At 38.9% G+C, this 18,271-nt stretch overlaps 3 protein-coding genes across 4 annotated transcripts; 1 reads left to right on the top strand and 2 right to left on the bottom strand.

The window, feature by feature from the left end:
- Positions 1-12: 12 nt before the first annotated feature.
- LOC103044051 (extracellular calcium-sensing receptor-like) lies at positions 13-4,576 on the bottom strand. Of its 2 annotated transcripts, XM_022679803.2 has the most exons (6): positions 4,218-4,576; positions 3,551-3,848; positions 2,419-3,252; positions 1,790-2,011; positions 1,466-1,589; positions 13-1,367 (listed from the first exon to the last, which is right to left on the bottom strand). In XM_022679803.2, exons 1-6 carry the CDS (start codon positions 4,565-4,567, stop codon positions 472-474), a joined length of 2,724 nt encoding a protein of 907 aa, XP_022535524.1. In that variant the 5' UTR covers positions 4,568-4,576; the 3' UTR covers positions 13-471. The 2 variants fall into 2 exon arrangements, with proteins under 2 accessions (XP_022535524.1, XP_049339331.1); XM_049483374.1 differs by lacking the exon at positions 4,218-4,576 and having other exon boundaries at positions 3,551-4,199.
- A 2,603-nt stretch (positions 4,577-7,179) lies between these two features.
- On the bottom strand, positions 7,180-11,654 carry LOC107196882 (extracellular calcium-sensing receptor-like). The gene is made up of 6 exons (XM_022679804.2): positions 11,337-11,654; positions 10,765-11,062; positions 9,116-9,949; positions 8,711-8,932; positions 8,387-8,510; positions 7,180-8,289 (listed from the first exon to the last, which is right to left on the bottom strand). Exons 1-6 carry the CDS (start codon positions 11,558-11,560, stop codon positions 7,394-7,396), a joined length of 2,598 nt encoding a protein of 865 aa, XP_022535525.2. The 5' UTR covers positions 11,561-11,654; the 3' UTR covers positions 7,180-7,393.
- A 1,749-nt stretch (positions 11,655-13,403) lies between these two features.
- On the top strand, positions 13,404-17,973 carry LOC103044334 (extracellular calcium-sensing receptor-like). The gene is made up of 6 exons (XM_022679814.2): positions 13,404-13,625; positions 13,763-14,051; positions 14,517-15,326; positions 15,589-15,813; positions 16,141-16,264; positions 16,889-17,973. The coding sequence occupies exons 1-6, from the start codon at positions 13,420-13,422 to the stop codon at positions 17,791-17,793; spliced, it is 2,559 nt and encodes an 852-aa protein (XP_022535535.2). The 5' UTR covers positions 13,404-13,419; the 3' UTR covers positions 17,794-17,973.
- Positions 17,974-18,271: the final 298 nt, after the last annotated feature.

Genomic DNA, 18,271 nt, shown 5'->3' with positions numbered 1-18,271 from the left:
AGAACTCCAAGATAGAAACTAAATTGTTTATTGAATGTAATAGCAATATTTCTACTAGAGGACTCTCAGGACAAGTTTGGTTATCTGTCTATATAAATAGATAGATAGGTATAGTGCACTATATGGAGTGTTAGCCATTATGTAGTTCCATTTAAAATTAACAGTACAATCTTACAGTTTATTCCCTATAAAATTCACTATCAAGCACCCATAATGCACTGCAAAACACGTTTTACCAACATAATACATAATTGCTCATATCTGCAATCTTTTGTTTTGTTGTAAACTGTTGTACCTTCCAGTAAATGTATTTAATAACATTTGTCTAATACTGCCATGTGCAGGTTTTGAAAGGACAGACCAAACCTTTAAAGGATCATTTTTATTGCAATCAATTTTTACACTGCATAAGAATTTAACAATTTTATGTTTATTTTTATATAAAGAAAGTAGGGGTCCAGCACAATATATCTATTTTTTCATCATATGTTTTTTGCTGTTTTTATCAGGTCTCAGCAGCACAATGTAGCATTTTGGAGCAAATATACACAAAAGGAGACCAAAAGCAGATGCTAAGATGGCAAACACATGCACAGCAACCATATACTTTCCACGAGTGCTTACATATACCGGGATGAAAGTTATCCACACAGCAAAAAAGATGAGTATGCTAAATGTAATGAATTTTGCTTCATTGTAATTATCAGGGAGCTTCCTGGCGAAGAAAGCTATTAAAAAGCACATGCAAGCCAGAAGGCCAATGTATCCCAACACACACCAGAATCCTAGCTCAGACCCCACATTACACTCAACAATTATAGTAGCACTCATAAACTCAGTGTTATAGGCAGCAGAAGGAGGTTTAGTGGTTAGCCATATGATGCAGATCAGTGCTTGAACACAAGAGCACAGTATGACGCTTAGCCTCTGTTGGGCTGGACCAAACCACTTCATGACATTGCTGCCAGGAAGGGTGGCCCTGAAAGCCATCAGAACCACTACTGTCTTAGCCAAGATGCAGGCGATACAAAGAGCAAAACTGATTCCAAAGGCTGTGTATCTGATTTGGCAGAGCCAGTTAGAGGGCTTCCCAATGAATGTCAGACCAATCAGAAAACACGCACAGAGGAACAGGAGAAGCAGGAAGCTGAGTTCCATGTTGTTTCCTCTGATGACGGGGGTCTTCCTGTAGATCACGAACACGAAAAGTACCGTTGCAGTTAAAAATGCTCCAAAGGTTGAAACAGCCCAGAGAACTATTCCCAGAGGCTCCTGAAAGGACAGGTACTCCAGGGTCTTTGGCATGCACTGGTCTCTGGCTTGGTTCGGCCACGTCTCCTTTGAACATCTCAAACAGTCAATTGAGTCTGTGATGGAATTGATAAAATGTTGATGTAGTTCAGTTTTGTAATATACAATGTTTCCAAATAACAAAATATACCAAAGAAAGTCGATCAAGTCACACCTGTTTGATTGCTAATCTCTCCCTCGCCACACGGTATGCAGTCAAAGCAGCATATGGGTTCACCCTTTCGCCTGGCTTTCCTGGAGCCTGGCAGGCAACTTTTGCTGCAGACAGATTCTGGTGCCTGTGGACCACAGCATATGGAGCACAGGTCCACAAGACCTTCACTTATAACCCTAATATAAATCCAGCTGAACAAACAGTTTTATGCCAATTAACACTATAAAACATAATACTTTCTAGGTGACTTGCAAGTATGTATAATATCTGAATAAGAAGCAGCCTTATAAATGACAATCTGGCTATAGATGAAATAGGACAAACCTTGTCTCCTCTGTGCCACATAATCATCGATTCATTAATGACCAGGTCTTTGTCCTCCTCTAGTGAGGCATCAAAGAACCCCACCTTGACCAGCAAAAGAGAGCCATCTTCTGCCACCTGCCAGTTCATCAGATCATAAGAGGCGATAGGGTCCCCATTCTCATCAAAGCGGACATCTTCTCCCAGCGTTGTGAAGCTTGTTCGTTTCATGTAGCGCAGAAGCTTTAGGGAAAGGATAGAACTTACTGGCAAACAGGCAATTTTTTGTAATAATTAGTTTTTTCCTATTAACGTGTACTAGTGTCCCTAGTGTTGTGACCAAGGCAAATTTGCATACAGAACTAAATATAGCAAAAATCTAACAGAAGATTGATTCAATAGAAAATTCAAAACATACTTAGAATACAAAGCAAAAAGTAGGTGCTGAAGCTGAAGCATCTGCCCTTTTTTTTTATATATATATGTACCCATCGATGTGATTTGAATCAACAAGTTCTCTACAGAAAGTTGATAAGTGGCAATTAGCTATTTATGGATTTACTAGTTGACGAAGTTTTAAACTCCTTAAATTCTTTTAAAATGTAGCATTTTTGTATGGATTTGCAAATGCACTCTCACAAATACCCCACCTGCCATGGCAGAATGGGATTCAGGCTGCCACACGTCCCATTCTGAAAAGGGCCCTCTCCGGGAACACATGTGCTCATATCATGCAAGGCATGAGCTATTACATACACAGCCTTGTACACATTGTAGCTGACTCTAAGCTGGGTCACATCTGTGTAGGGATTGTACACATCATCCAGACTCTCTTCTCCACTGCAAGGCCCTCTGTTTTTTACATCTTCTTTGTGTATATGGGTGTTTAGAGACCCATTGATCCGGCAGTTGAATGTTTCCTCCCAAAACTCACCTAAGAAACTAGAAACATGAAGACTGGAGGTGTTCAGCTCTCTGAGGTAGCTGTATAGATTTGGGATTTCTGCTTTCCTAATGGCAAATCCCAGCGTTCCCTGCAACATATCACTGAAATCACTCCACAGTGTCTTTGCAGTGGCCCAGGCTTCACTGGCGATCCACTGCAGATGGGTGATGTTTTGTCGTCTGCACTCTTTCAGGATGGTCTGCAGCTCCAATTCCCCAGAGAAACTAAGTATGACTGTGGCAGTAGAGGCCTCAATAATGCCCAACAGCTCTCTTAGTGCTTCTCTGGACAGAGTAACAGGGTAGAAGTGCACATATGCAATGCACACATCATATCTGACTGATTCCTTTAGAAAGAGCTGAACAGCAAAGCGAGCATAGTCCGATTCCACACCTATGACTCCCACCCAAGTCCACTGGTAATAATGAACCAGCTTTGCTAAAGCTTTAATCTGAAACTCATCGCTTGGCATCGTCCTCATAAATGCAGGAAACTCTTTCTTGTTACTCAGACAAGAGCAGGATGCAAAGTAACTCACCTAAAGGGGACGTAATTAAACAGTATGTAAGCAGGCCAAACAATCCTATTAAAACACCACTATACAAACCATTTTTCCTATTTTTCTGTAAATGCAAGCATATTAATTAAAAAGTTAAAAACATTAACCAGAAAAGGCCAATTTCAATATATCTGCACTGAAAAGTAAAGAATGATCCGACACTTATTTTACGTTTTTTTTCATATGAAAACATAAATATTTAATAACCTAATAATAAGTAATTATTGTGTTTTATTGATTTTTTTTTCTCATTTTAGCTTTTTTGCTTTCTCCTTACCAAAGGCACACTGAATGAGCCCAGTGTTCTCAGCACAGCCATGGAAACCCCTGATGCTGCATCTCCCACAATGACTGGAGAGGGCTGTCTGCGTACTTCTGCACAGCTGGATCCTTGTCTCATGTCCGGCTGCCCATTCACCAGGAGCAGTGACCCTTTCAAAGACGTAGGAATATCATCAGAACTGTCCCGAATGTGATAGCCCAGAGTCAGGTTTGGTAACAGGTCTTTTCTCTGGTTTATCTCCATCACAGCAAAGGTCATAGTGCTCATCCATCTGAGAGCTCGTGGATTTAAGCTGCAAAGACATTGATACACATTTCATGCATGAAAACTTCAGCAATTCAATATTTTTCTGCTATGTGAAAAGATATATTGTACAAATAAAAAACCTTAGAATTTTGAAATGCCCCCTAACAGCTGCCTTTTTACAATGAGTGACCATTTCTACACCACTGCACAAAAGAATAAAGCAGTTATATCACGTATATCCCTTCCGCTCATTTCAATTTCAGGAAAAAAAGGTTTTCTTGTGACAACAACTGTAACATAATACTGCACTTAATTCAGTCCAACTGATGAATACAATTTGTACAAATAACTGATCAAACAATATATACTGTATATATTTCTTTAACTTCTTAACAGTAAATAAACAATTACACACTATTTGTACTCAGTGGGAGCAGGCTTCTTTTGGAAAGACCACACTGTTGTCACCGGGGTGTAGTGCAGAGGGAACAATCCGCCCACAATTACATCTCCATCCTGGTAGAAATTTTGATTCCTTTCTTCCCCCTGATAGATACACTGATGATTGTTTATGAACTGACACAACATAGGCACAATAAGCAGAAACCAGCATGTGAACACAATTGCATGGTGTGCCATACCTGCCACACATTGGTAGTAAAGCACACATTGGCATATAAAGGACAAGAATGAACAGGGGATGGCCTTGAATTTTTCCAACGACAGATGCGAACCAATGGCATTAGTTGTTTCTCCTTTCAGCATTGTTCTACAATAAAGCCACCCCCAGCTAAGCTTATTGGATAATGATCTTTGTTTTTTTTTTCTAGATAATAAGGGGATATATTTTTCCATATTCTTCTTTAACTTTGTTTAATAGGTATAAATCGAACATCGTTTACCCATATTTGAAGATTATACCTTACTAGTTATCGTAATTTGAAGTTGCAACATGACACACTCCTAAAGCCACAATGTTGTTGTTTATATATGCTATTTTACTAATGCATATGTATTTTGTGTTCATTTGTGTAGTTATTTACAGTGTCACAGTGTCACTTTATGGTGACGATTACATATCTTACAAGAGACCAATGTACATTTGAATTTTAAACAATCTATATATTTTAAAAAGCATTCAGCTAATTGCTACTATGTAGATTTCACTCAGAGCAGATTCACCCAAGAATAATTTAATTTCGTATTATTATTTCAATGCCTTTTTGCTGTTGCAAAAAATAAACCTTTACCTGGATGTCTGTTTTAATTATTAAAAACATGTGATTTGGTCATTATCTAAGCCACAATTAGAAAAGGTAAGTGAACCCTTGTTGACTGTTCCAATATCTAATTGGTACAAGATATTTTAAAAAAGGAGATTGTAATGTCTCCCTCTCCTGTACTCAGAGGGCTCTGCACAGGGACGAACCATATGCTTTGTTTAGCTTCACCCCACACATGCAGTCATCTGTCGCACAGCAGATTAGAACTGCACTAGAACGGCTTCAAGCCTTTGTGTTTACCCTGTTCTTTATGACATATCTGTGTATAGTTACTATTTTCTGATTAGTTTACCTGTTTATTTGACTTTGTGTTATTGTCTTTTCTTTATTTATTTATCTTTTTTACACGTAGAGGTGTCCTGAAAGCCAGTAGGAAAATTAAATGTAAGTGGCCCAGTGGTGGTTTGCAAGTCATTTGGAGAAACCATAGCACTGCCAAATGACCTAGAGAAGGACTACAAGCAAGCCTGAAAGTTCTGTGTAATGCAGAATTCTCCAGTGCTGGCTCTCAGGTTGTTTCCCTCAGTGCCTGTTAGTAAGTCATCACTCCTAGAGTTGGCTCCCAGGTTGACCACTGTGGTGCTGGCTCCCAAATTGTCTGCTTCTACCAGCTCGCAGGCTTCTCTACTCAGGGCCCTGTTCAGTTCTTCAAAGAGGGCTGCACTCCTCTCCCTGTGTCAATGGTTTGTCCACTTTGTTCTCTGTGGCAGTGGTTTTAACAACTCTAGTTTCCGTATCAGATGTTCGACCCTCTACAGTCCCTGTAGTATCCACTTTGGTCCCTGTGCCAGCTGCTCCGTTCCCCAAGCCATCCACCCATATTCATGTGTCTGTTCCCAGAGTCCCTCCAGTGCCTAATCCAGCCTTTTTTACAAGGCCTCATACACCACTCCTGACAGGTCTAGTTTTGCCCCAGGGTACAGGGCCCCCATAATTTCACAGTGTGGGCACAGACCATCTGGTTTGGTGAGTTCTGCCCCACACCAGTCTCAGCTGTGGCTTATAAGCATTAGTGATTTGAACTGCTGTTTGTAAATTCTCTGTACGTTGTTACAAGAGCTTCGGGCCTTGTACTGAGTCTTTATTACTATATTATTAATTTACACTACACTGCCAAAAGTATGCACTCACCCATCATCCAATCAAATCATTAAACACAGGTTCCAATTACTTCCATGGGCACAGTCTCAGGAGCTTGGTGAACAAGTCTAGTTGTGAGTTTCATTACTACTAAGTATTCTACTGTCCACTATCAGTGGTATTATAACAATGTGGAAGTGATTTAGAACGAATGCAAGAACAGTGCATTCAGAGCTTCATGGAATGGGGTTCCCCTGTAGACTGCCTGCCTGCCTGCCTTTCTTAGTGTGAACCATTTTTTGCCTTAAGAGCTGGCAGCATTTCTTCTGTTTGAAGATGAAGTTGGCTTCTACTGTATGTGTGGATCATTGGCTCAAGATTCTGTACTTGGATTTTTTCCAGCAGTTGCTGGTTGAACATGTTGGGGACATGGTCTCCTGGAATTCTCTGCTCAACCTATTGTTACTTCAATGTGAGCCACCTAAACTATAGTCTTTCTATAATTGTAGTTTCAGCCTCTGCCACAGACATTTATACAACAATTTGTTGACCCTCTTGATATTTACCTAATTTACCAGATAAACATGGCCTTTTCATCAAGCCTTTGTGTCTTCATGCTGTCAACTGCAAGCCACTAGTAGTAGATACAGTATTTTTGGCTTCCTGATATTGCAATTTGGTGGTCAAGAGAAATGGATCGATAGTTACTAACTTTCTATGATGCTGGATGACCACCAGAATAGCTTGTTACTCTGATTAATGCCTTCAGTGAGAATAGTCTCAATGGAATGATTAATGTGTGGACCCCCTTTAATAGAACAAATTGTATTGTTGGTACAAGTCTCTGCTAGAGATCTAACTGGGTTCTTCTTTTAATAAAATGCAGTGACAAATAGTGTGTGGTGCATAAAGACAGACATAAACAGCAACCATTCTTAACTTGAATGTAGGCACAAGGTGATTATATTGATCCTGCAATTATGCTTATTGAAGTCTGTTGATGTCTAAGGAAGCTTGTATTGCCAAGCTAGAATAAATATGTTTGTATATGTTTTGTTTAACCCTGTTGGTAATAAAGCTGTGCAGAAATTACAGAACAAAGATTTTTGAGGTTTATTGTTTATTGTTTAGTTAAGTCTACAGGCTTATATTGAAAATTGTTTCAGTATATGACTCCAAGTTTCAGTATGAATGAACAGTATAATCATTATAATATAAATTAACATTTTCATTTTTTCATCATATGTTTTTTGCTGTTTTTTTCAGGTCTCAGCAGCACAACGTAGCATTTTGGGGCAAATATACACAAAAGGAGACCAAAAGCAGATGCTAAGATGGCAAACACATGCACAGCAACCATATACTTTCCACGAGTGCTCACATATACCGGGATGAAAGTTATCCACACAGCAAAAAAGATGAGTATGCTAAATGTAATGAATTTTGCTTCATTGTAATTATCAGGGAGCTTCCTGGCGAAGAAAGCTATTAAAAAGCACATGCAAGCCAGAAGGCCAATGTATCCCAACACACACCAGAATCCTAGCTCAGACCCCACATTACACTCAACAATTATAGTAGCACTCATAAACTCAGTGTTATAGGCAGCAGAAGGAGGTTTAGTAGTTAGCCATATGATGCAGATTAGTGCTTGAACACAAGAGCACAGTATGACACTTAGCCTCTGTTGGGCCGGACCAAACCACTTCATGACATTGCTGCCTGGAAGGGTGGCCCTGAAAGCCATCAGAACCACTATAGTTTTAGCCAAGATGCAGGCGATACAAAGAGCAAAACTGATTCCAAAGGCTGTGTATCTGATTTGGCACAGCCAGTTAGAGGGCTTCCCAATAAATGTCAGACCAATCAGAAAGCACGCACAGAGGAACAGGAGAAGCAGGAAGCTGAGTTCCATGTTGTTTCCTCTGATGACGGGGGTCTTCCTGTAGATCACGAACACGAAAAGTACCGCTGCAGTTAAAAATGCTCCAAAGGTTGAAACAGCCCAGAGAACTATTCCCAGGGGCTCCTGAAAGGACAGGTACTCCAGGGTCTTTGGCATGCACTGGTCTCTGGCTTGGTTCGGCCACGTCTCCTTTGAACATCTCAAACAGTCAATTGAGTCTGTGATGGAATTGATGAAAAATGTTGTAGTTCAATTTTATAATATACAATGTTTCCAAATAACAAAATATACCAAAGAAAGTCGATCAAGTCACACCTGTTTGATTGCTAATCTCTCCCTCGCCACACGGTATGCAGTCAAAGCAGCATATGGGTTCACCCTTTCGCCTGGCTTTCCTGGAGCCTGGCAGGCAACTTTTGCTGCAGACAGATTCTGGTGCCTGTGGACCACAGCATATGGAGCACAGGTCCACAAGACCTTCACTTATAACCCTAATATAAATCCAGCTGAACAAACAGTTTCATGCCATGTAAAGTTAGGAAACACAGTACCTTCTAAGTTAGTCTTAAACATGTATAATATGTGAGGTAGTAGGAGCCACATAAATGACAATCTGCCAATGAATGAAATAGGACAAACCTTGTTTTCTCTGTGCCACATAATCATCGATTCATTAATGACCAGGTCTTTGTCCTCCTTTAGTGAGGCATCAAAGAACCCCACCTTGACCAGCAAAAGAGAGCCATCTTCTGCCACCTGCCAGTTCATCAGATCATAAGAGGCGATAGGGTCCCCATTCTCATCAAAGCGGACATCTTCTCCCAGCGTTGTGAAGCTTGTTTTTTTCATGTAGCTCAGGAGCTTGGGGAAAGATTAAAAGGACAGACTGATGGGAAGTCATATAGACATATCCAACAATAAGTGTGTCATAAATGTTTAACTAATTTGTTAGCACTGTGAAGGCCTCACCTGCACTATAAACACTAAATGAATCGTAATAAAATACACACAAACAAAATACACAAACATAACACAATACCACACCTGCCATGGCAGAATGGGATTCAGGCTGCCACACGTCCCATTCTGAAAAGGGCCCTCTCCTGGAACACATGTGCTCATATCATGCAAGGCGTGAGCTATAAGATATACAGCCTTGTACACATTGTAGCTGACTCTAAGCTGGGTCACATCTGCATATGGACTGTACACATCATCCAGACTCTCTCTTCCACTGCATGGCCCTCTGTTCTTCACACCCTCTTTGTGTATATGGGTGTTTAAGGACCCATTGATCCGACAGTTGAATGTTTCTTCCCAAAACTCGGTTAAAAAATGAGAAGCCTGAATACTGGAGGTATTCAGCTCTCTGAGGTAACTGTATAGATTTGGGATTTCTGCTTTCCGTATGGCAAAACCCAGCGTTCCCTTCAAGATATCATTAAAATCACCCCACAGGGCCTTTGAGGTGGCCCAAGCCTCACTTGCAATCCACTGCAGATGGGTAAGGTTTTGTCGCTTGCATTCTGTCAAGATGGTCCGCAGGTCCGTCTCTACAGCAAAGTTGACTATTACTGTGGCAGTGGAAGACCGAATAGTGTGCATCAGGTCTCTAAGTGCTTCTTTGGACAAATAAACAGGGAAGATGTGTACATACGCAGGGCACACGTTATACCTGGCTGATTCCTTTAGAAAGAGCTGGATTGCAAAGCGAGCATAGTCCGACTCCACACCTATAAGCCCCACCCAAGTCCACTGGAAATAATGCACTAGCCTTGCTAAAGCTTTAATTTGAAACTCATCGCTTGGCATTGTCCTCATAAATGTGGGGAATTCCTTCTTGTTACTCAGACATGAGCAGGATGAAAAGTAGCTCACCTGGGTGAATGCAGAAAAAAGAACATGTAAGCATGCCAGGCATTAACAAAATGTATTGCTGTTCATGTATGTTGACTAGCTGAAGTTGGATCACTGACAGTAATATTAATGACCACAACAACCTAAATTGTTACATGTTGGAGTGCTATTTTGTGTAGTAGAAGTAAGTGTTTGGGAGACTAGAGTATATGGAAATGGAATGGGATAGGCCCTATATATAACCCTCACTAACACTGTAAAAAATTAATGCACCAAATTTTATGTACATATTTTTCCTATTTATAAAGTGTATAAACACATTCAATGTCTACAGTAAGTAAACTATATACAGCTCTGGAAAAAATGAAGAGACCATCTCAGTTTCTTGAGTAAAATAAACATTGTTGTTTTATTCTATAAACTACGGACAACATTTCTCCCCCCCCAAAAAAGTAATTTAAAGCATTTATTTGCAGAAAATGAGAAATGGCTGAAATAACAAAAAAGATATAGAGCTTTTTAAAAAAAAAGTTAATATTCATAAAGTTTTAGGAGTTCAGAAATTCAGAAAAATTCAAGCAGTTCAGTTTGGTTTGATGGTTTGTGATCATTCTTCTTCCTCTTGATTATATTCCAGAGGTTTCCAGTTTGGTTAAATCAAATAAACACTTTTTTTTTTTTTTTACAAATCACAATTTTTAAATGGTCTCTTATTTTTTCCAGAGCTGTATATAGTGATAGAATAGTGATGCAATGAATTTCCTTTTTTATAATTACACTCCATTTACACATAACTTGCCTTCATTCATACCATTGCATTTTTGCTTTCTCCTTACCAAAGGCACACTGAATGAGCCCAGTGTTCTCAGCACAGCCATGGAAACCCCTGATGCTGCATCTCCCACAATGACTGGAGAGGGCTGTCTGCGTACATCTGCACAGCTGGATCCTTGCCCTGTGTCTGGCTGCCCATTCACCAGGACCAGGGATCCCTTCACTGACAAGGGTACCTCATCACAGCTGTCTCGAATGTGATAGCCCAGAGTCAGATTTGGTAACAGGTCTTGTCTCTGGTTTATCTCATTTACAGCAAATGCCATAGTCCTTATCCATCTGAGGGTTCGAGCACCAAAGCTACAGCATCATTGACAAATAATACAACAATAAATTCTTCTTAGCTATTAAACTATTCCAAAGTCATGCTTCAGAAACATAAATGTGTGGTTGCTTTTTTTCTGTTTTTAAACCATTAAAAATACCATCTGCCACAAGCATAACACATTTAGTAAACATTTCATGACAATTGCACCACTATAAAACGTATATCATAACAGTGACATTCATGTATGATTGAATATAAACCAGTAAATATATTTCTTTGACATCTCGACATAAAATATTTACATACTATTTGTACTCAGTCGGAGGAGGTTTGCTTTGGAAAGATGAGACTGTTGTGATAGGGCTGTAGTGCAGAGGGAACAAGCCCCCCAAAATCACATCTCCATCCTGGTAGAAACTTTGGGTGCCTTCTTCTCCTTGGTAGATGCACTTATCATTGTTTGTATTCTGACACCATATAGGCATGTTCAGTAGAAAGCAAAATGTGAGCAGACAAGCATAGTGTGCCATAACTGACACAGAATGGCAAGAGGGCACAGATGGGCTTAAATAAGTTAACACTGAGAGGGATGGTCTTGATTTTCGTAAAGAATCACATGGACCAATGATGTAAGTTCTTCCTCCTTTCAACATTATTACACAATAAGATCACTCAGTTGCTGATAAGCCTAGTGTCTAAATCTGATTACTTTTAGTGGCAATGCTTAACTATCGTGTAACATTTTCTCAAAGTTCTTTTAAAGTTATTTGTCCTAGGACCACTGTGCATTTATTTATTGCATTGATTTGTTCCACTGAGTTTATACTATAATCCGTACTGCTGTTTTTATATAATAAACAGTGGATGATATATATATTAATATCAATATGAATGATAAACAGAATTTCAGATTTTCTTTCTCTGAGGAATATATTTATTTTATATTTTTAGCCCACATAAACTGTATTAGAATTATTTCTAACAAGTTATGCAGTTGTCTTTTTTTATAAAGAAAAATGGAAAATGGAAAAAATGTCTTCTGAAAAGATGTTGGACCACTTCATGTCATCAATGAACCAATATTCTGTTTTGCAAGTTTGCAAGTTTAATTCATAGAATAGGCAGGAATTGAAATGTACACAATTTGTCCTTACCCCAAATTTTGTCTGAAAGCCACACATTTTTGGGTGTCATTTAGGTTGCTCCATTGAATTAACACAGGAGTTACAAGTCTAATGTTGCTAAAAAGTAAGCCTATAGAAATTATTATTGTGCAAACGGGCTGCCTAAATCATCACATTCTTCAAACTTTTAATCTCTAAAATATATAGATATGCTGCCTGGCCTAAAAAAAGTCACCACCTGAGTATGATGTGGGGTTGCTGCAGTTGGTCAGGTCTGGGTTCAGCAACAGTATGTGGTAAAAACATGAGGTCAGCTGAATATACTGAATATTTTTTCTTCCCTGATGCTAGGGGCATATTCCAAGATGACAATGCCAGGATTCATGGGGCTGGAACTGTGAAAGAGTGGTTCAGGGAGCATGAGATCATCATTTTCACACATGGATTGTTCACCACAGAGTGGTCAGACTCTACCATCATTAATGCAAGATATTGGTAAAAATGTATGCAACACTGGATTAAAATAAATCTTGTGACATTGCAGAAGCTTACTGAAACAATGCCACAGTGAATGTGTGCCGCAATCAAGGCTAAAGGCGGTTCAACCAAATATTTTTGGTGGAAATCTTTTTTTTGGCCAGGCAGTGTATGTGGTTTCTGACACTGTATGAAACTTTGTTAGTTCCAAATATGGACAAAAGAGCACTGCAGATTAACACTAGCAGAAGAAACTGCCCTAAAGTCAGGACATATGTCCATGTATTTAGTCAGTCATGTAGTTTGTACTATTGATTACAGCTGTTATTTTTGTGTGTGTCTTTGTGTTTGTTTGCTTTTTTTCCTAATTTGTGGTTATAAGATTCCATGAACAAATTAACCTTGTAGCTAAAAATAAATTTGCACACCTGCTAAACTAAAAATCGCATCACTGATTGTCTTTTGAAAAGTGAATTGCAAACACATTTTTTAGCCAAAAATACATTTTAAGTTTAAATTATGTTATGTCCTATTAATAGCTACTGTTACTTTTAATCTTGTAATTCATTTTTAAATATAAAGATTCTGTCAACTATAATAAAAATATATTTATCAGATTTGTTTTCTGGTGCATTCTTGTCTGACTAAGCGTGTACGAAAGATGGGTAGTGTTTTATCACCTGACTAACAGTGTGACCCAGGGAGATACCAATCACAATAGGATGGAAGTCAAGCCTCCTATATAAAAGCAAGGCAGAGCTGCTTTTGTCGTTGTGGAAGTGGTCATTATGATTTATCTATTTCTTCCCGTGACTTTTCTCACCTGCACAGCTACATCTGCTCCATTCAAATGCTCAGCGCAGGGAGACTTTGATCAGCCTGCATTTATGGCAGATGGAGATATCACAATAGGAGGAATCTTCCCTTTGCATTACAGAGTGGAACTACCAACAACTGATTACACAAACAAACCTTCAGCAGCACAATGTCAAGGGTTAGAGCTTTTAATGTGAAGATGTAATTTGTGATTTTGTTAATGGTTTCTGTGTTTTTATTCCTTTTTTACATTTCTTGCAATATGTAATATAGTTTGCCATTAGTAACAATTGTATGTTCTATAATTAACTGCAGGTTTGATTCCAGAGCATTTCGCTGGGCTCTTGCCATGCGTCTTGCCATAGATGAGATCAACAACAATACAGACCTGCTACCCAACCACACATTAGGCTACAGGATCTTTGACTCCTGTGCCACCCCAGTCACAGCTCAGAGGGCAGTCCTGGCTGTACTGAATGATCAAGAGAGTGCTCAAAGCTCTACTTGTTCTGGTGGGGGCCCATTGCTCGGCATCATTGGAGAATCTGGTTCTTCTCAATCCATTGTTGTCTCTCGAACAATGGAGACTTTCAAAATACCTATGGTAAGGAGTATTCCTATCTTGTTTTGCATATGCTTGAATAATGTTATGCGTGTGTGTAGAAATTGTGTTAAATATGCCCCCGGTGCACGTTCTATTTTATATGCGTATCAATCACATTAAGTGTAAAGTATTGTAAGCTTTTTACAAAGCATATGTATAGACCATAATGACTGATGATGTGTGAGAGACCCTCTAAAATATATGAAAAGTTCCTGCCAGCACTCTGTCCTTTACTTAAATGAATGAAGTGATGAACAATGAATATCATGATTGCATAGTTGTGAATTTTGTGTTAATGTGACCTCTGGCTATACAAGCTCAGTTTAAAAGTGTGTTTTAGCATCTAAAATCTTTTCAACCCATTTACCTATTTACATTCAGTACATATATTACATATACAGAGTTCTAACATCTGGGCTTTATGGGTAAAATGTCTGTTTTTTTATGTATGTTTGTTTTTTTCAGATAAGCTATTTCTCAACCTGCTCTTGTCTCAGTGATCGAAAACAGTTCCCAACGTTTTTCAGAGTAGTCCCAAGCGATGATTACCAAGTGAAAGCTGTCGCTCAACTCTTAAGAAGATTTGGATGGACGTGGATAGGCGTGGTCACCGAAGACCACGATTACGGCAGGTTTGCTTTACAAGGGCTGAAGCGAGAGATAGAAAACACTGACATCTGTCTGGCATATCATGAGATGATCCCCAAAGATTTCAGACGAGAGAGGGTTCTTGAGATCCTGAACGTGATGAGAAAGTCCACAGCAAGGGTGGTGGTTGTGTTTTCTGGCGAAGGGGAATTCTACCCTTTCCTAAGTGAATTCATGCATCAAAACATCACAGGGATCCAGTGGATAGCCAGCGAGGCCTGGGTCACTGCCTCAATATTAGCAGAGACATACCCTTTCTTAGCCGGTACAATTGGATTCGCTGTCCGTCAAGGATATGTGCCAAGCTTGAAGGAATATCTGACGACGGTGAACCCACAGAGGTATCCCTCAAACCCCCTGGTGCAGGAACTGTGGGGGGCTCTGTATGGCTGCTCAGCCTTCCCTTCCAGCACTGGCACTCAGCTGCCCCTCTGCACAGGGCAGGAGACCCTCAGCAATCAGCACTCAGCTTACATGAACACCTCTAGCCCTCGTGTCACTTATAATGTGTACAAAGCAGTGCATGCCATTGCCTACTCCCTACATAATCTATTTCAGTGTGTGCCTGGAAATGGGCCTTTTGAGAATTTGTCATGTCCAGACATTAGTAATATACATCCATGGCAGGTAAATTATTTCAGTTTAGTATTACCAGGCTCTATTCTATTTATTCTCTATTTATGTCTCTTCTCTTTATTCTAAATTACACTTTGGGAACTATGACACCACCATAGTTTATCTGATAATCATTTAAAAAATTAAATTCCTATTTATAATAATTGGTGGTAAATGTCAACAAACTTACAGTATGTATATAATGTATGTAAATATAAGGAAATACATACTAATAATATTTTATTTGTAACCCCTCCCTCATTCAAAATAACAGCTTCAGCATTATCTTCAGGAGGTGTCTTTCTCAGTCTCTGGTGAAAAAATCAACTTTGATGCCAGAGGAGATTCAATTCCTTCATATGATCTGATAAATTGGCAAAGACACTCAAATGGAGACATTGAATTTGTCAAAGTGGGTCTTTATGACGGTGCACGCGATGCTGGGAGAGAGCTGGTGATCCAGGATCAAGCAATTGTGTGGCCTGGTAATCAGAGCAAGGCAAGGTGGTTATAGTGTTTTGTACTAGAGTGCCATCTGTTGATAAACAAATGTAAAACTAAATGTACTTGTAATAAGTCTAAACACACTGACAGTGTGGAGAAAATGTGATAAAACATTTTTGACTAGATAAAAAGATAAAGGAAATTTCTTGATAAATTGGCTAGCTACTATACAGTATAATGCAACATGCAATTGTGCAAAAATGTATTGTAAATTATCCATTAGGAGAATTAATAGGATAGCACTATATATCAAATATATAAAAACTGACTTCATTCAAATTTTACTTTTTTATTGACCGCTGTGTGTGTGTGTTTTTAACAGGCCCCGTTATCTGTCTGCAGTGACAGCTGTACTCCAGGATTTAGGAAGGCTACACGTAATGGGGAGCCTCTGTGCTGCTTTGACTGTGTACCATGTGACAGTGGCAAGATTAGTAATCAGACAGGTATCGGAACATGCATTAGTATAATATTAATTTATCCATGTGCAAATAGTAAGTAAAAAAAAACTGTGCAGGTACTAATCATTGCATAAAATCACTGTATGTCCAAAATGGCAAATTTAACAAAAAGAAACAACTGAAAACCTTTTTTATTAAAGTCAATAGAAAAATATTTTCTTCAAGTCATTTTGTACAATTTCTATTGGTTCCGTTCTATTGGTTCACAAACTGACACAGTGATGAGAACAAAGTATACACAAAATACAAAGGTTTATTTTGCATGGCAGATAATGCAGCTATTACATGGACCAAAAAATAAAATAAAAATATATATGCAGTATGAGCCCTTCACTTTCACATACTTCATATTTCTCTCATTTGTGAGAAATCTATTATTTTCTTTACTATTTGAAATTGTTATTGTAAGTGTCTTCATGAATTAAGAAATATAAGTGAGAATAAAGAACATTTTTTTATGTAAGTAAAAGAGAGAAATGGTTTGTATGTTTTTGGATGGAAGTGCTCAGTTATAAAAATTATTATGGTGCATAAATCAAAAATATATATGCACAGTGTACAATAAATGTATAAAATAATATTTAATTTACTCTGCATTTGTTTTTGAAGATTCAATAGACTGCATGGCTTGTCCTGAAGAATTCTGGTCCAATACCAATGGAACAGCTTGCATCCCCAAAATAATTGAGTTCCTCTCCCATAGGGATACAATGGGCATTGTCCTTATGGTGACAGCCATTGCTGGGTCTTGTTTAACAATTGCTGTTCTGGCAATATTTTTACACCATCGAGGAACTCCCATCGTGCGAATCAACAACTCCGAGCTGAGCTTCTTTATCCTTCTCTCTTTGACACTGTGTTTCCTGTGTGCATTGATCTTTATTGGAGAGCCCACTTCCTGGTCATGCATGCTGCGCCACACTGCTTTCAGCATCACCTTCTCCCTCTGCATCTCCTGCATCCTGGGGAAAACGTTAGTGGTTCTGGCTGCTTTCACAGCCACCCGGCCTGGAAACAATGTGATGAAATGGCTCGGGCCTGTGCAGCAGAGGATCATCATCTTTAGCTGCACTTTAGTCCAGATGATCATCTGTACAGCTTGGCTCATAGCCTCCCCTCCATTCCCGTACAGAAACACACAGTACCAACACTCCAAGATCATTCTGGACTGCAGTGTGGGCTCAGATCTGGCCTTCTGGTGTGTGCTGGGCTACATTGGCCTCTTAGCCTGTGTATGCTTTATTCTGGCCTTCCTGGCTCGCAAATTACCTGGGAATTTTAATGAAGCTAAATATATCACCTTTAGCATGTTGATATTTTGTGCAGTGTGGTTGGCTTTTGTGCCAGCCTATGTCAGTTCACCTGGTAAATTCACTACTGCTGTGGAGATATTTGCTATTTTAGCTTCAAGCTTTGGCCTCCTTTTTTGCTTATTTGCTCCAAAGTGTTACATTATTTTACTGAAACCTGAGAAGAATACAAAACAGCATCTAATGGGGAAAGCAGTAAAATAATTGTTGCACATTTCATATACATTTATCATGTAAAATTTAATTATGATTTTTTTATTAAACTAATCTGTTGTGATAATTATCATGATCCACATCTATTTAAATTATTTATATGGAATACATTTGAGGACAGCTATTGAAGCAAGATGTTGTGGTGATATTGTGTTTGATCTCATTTGTAATAAAATAATTTTGAAATCATTGCCACACAAAATCAAAGACTATCCTTGTCAGTACAATCATTACAATGTAAAACTGACTTCACTCTTAAATGAAAGAATTTAAAATAGATTGATTTTTTTTTCATACCAACATTATGAGCACACATGTAAACATACATTATTAGGTCAAAATACATCCAAGCCACACACCATTTAACACACTGCGTAGCTTTTATGACCACCCACAGTACTGTAATAATCTGTATTAAACTGCTGTTAAACAGTTAAACAAGCCAGTTGTAAGCCCACATGTTTAAGCC

This window comes from Astyanax mexicanus, chromosome 9 (genome assembly GCF_023375975.1).
Source record: "Astyanax mexicanus isolate ESR-SI-001 chromosome 9, AstMex3_surface, whole genome shotgun sequence".
NCBI classification, from domain to species: Eukaryota; Metazoa; Chordata; class Actinopteri; order Characiformes; family Acestrorhamphidae; genus Astyanax; species Astyanax mexicanus.
This window is presented reverse-complemented; position numbering and strand designations above follow the sequence as displayed.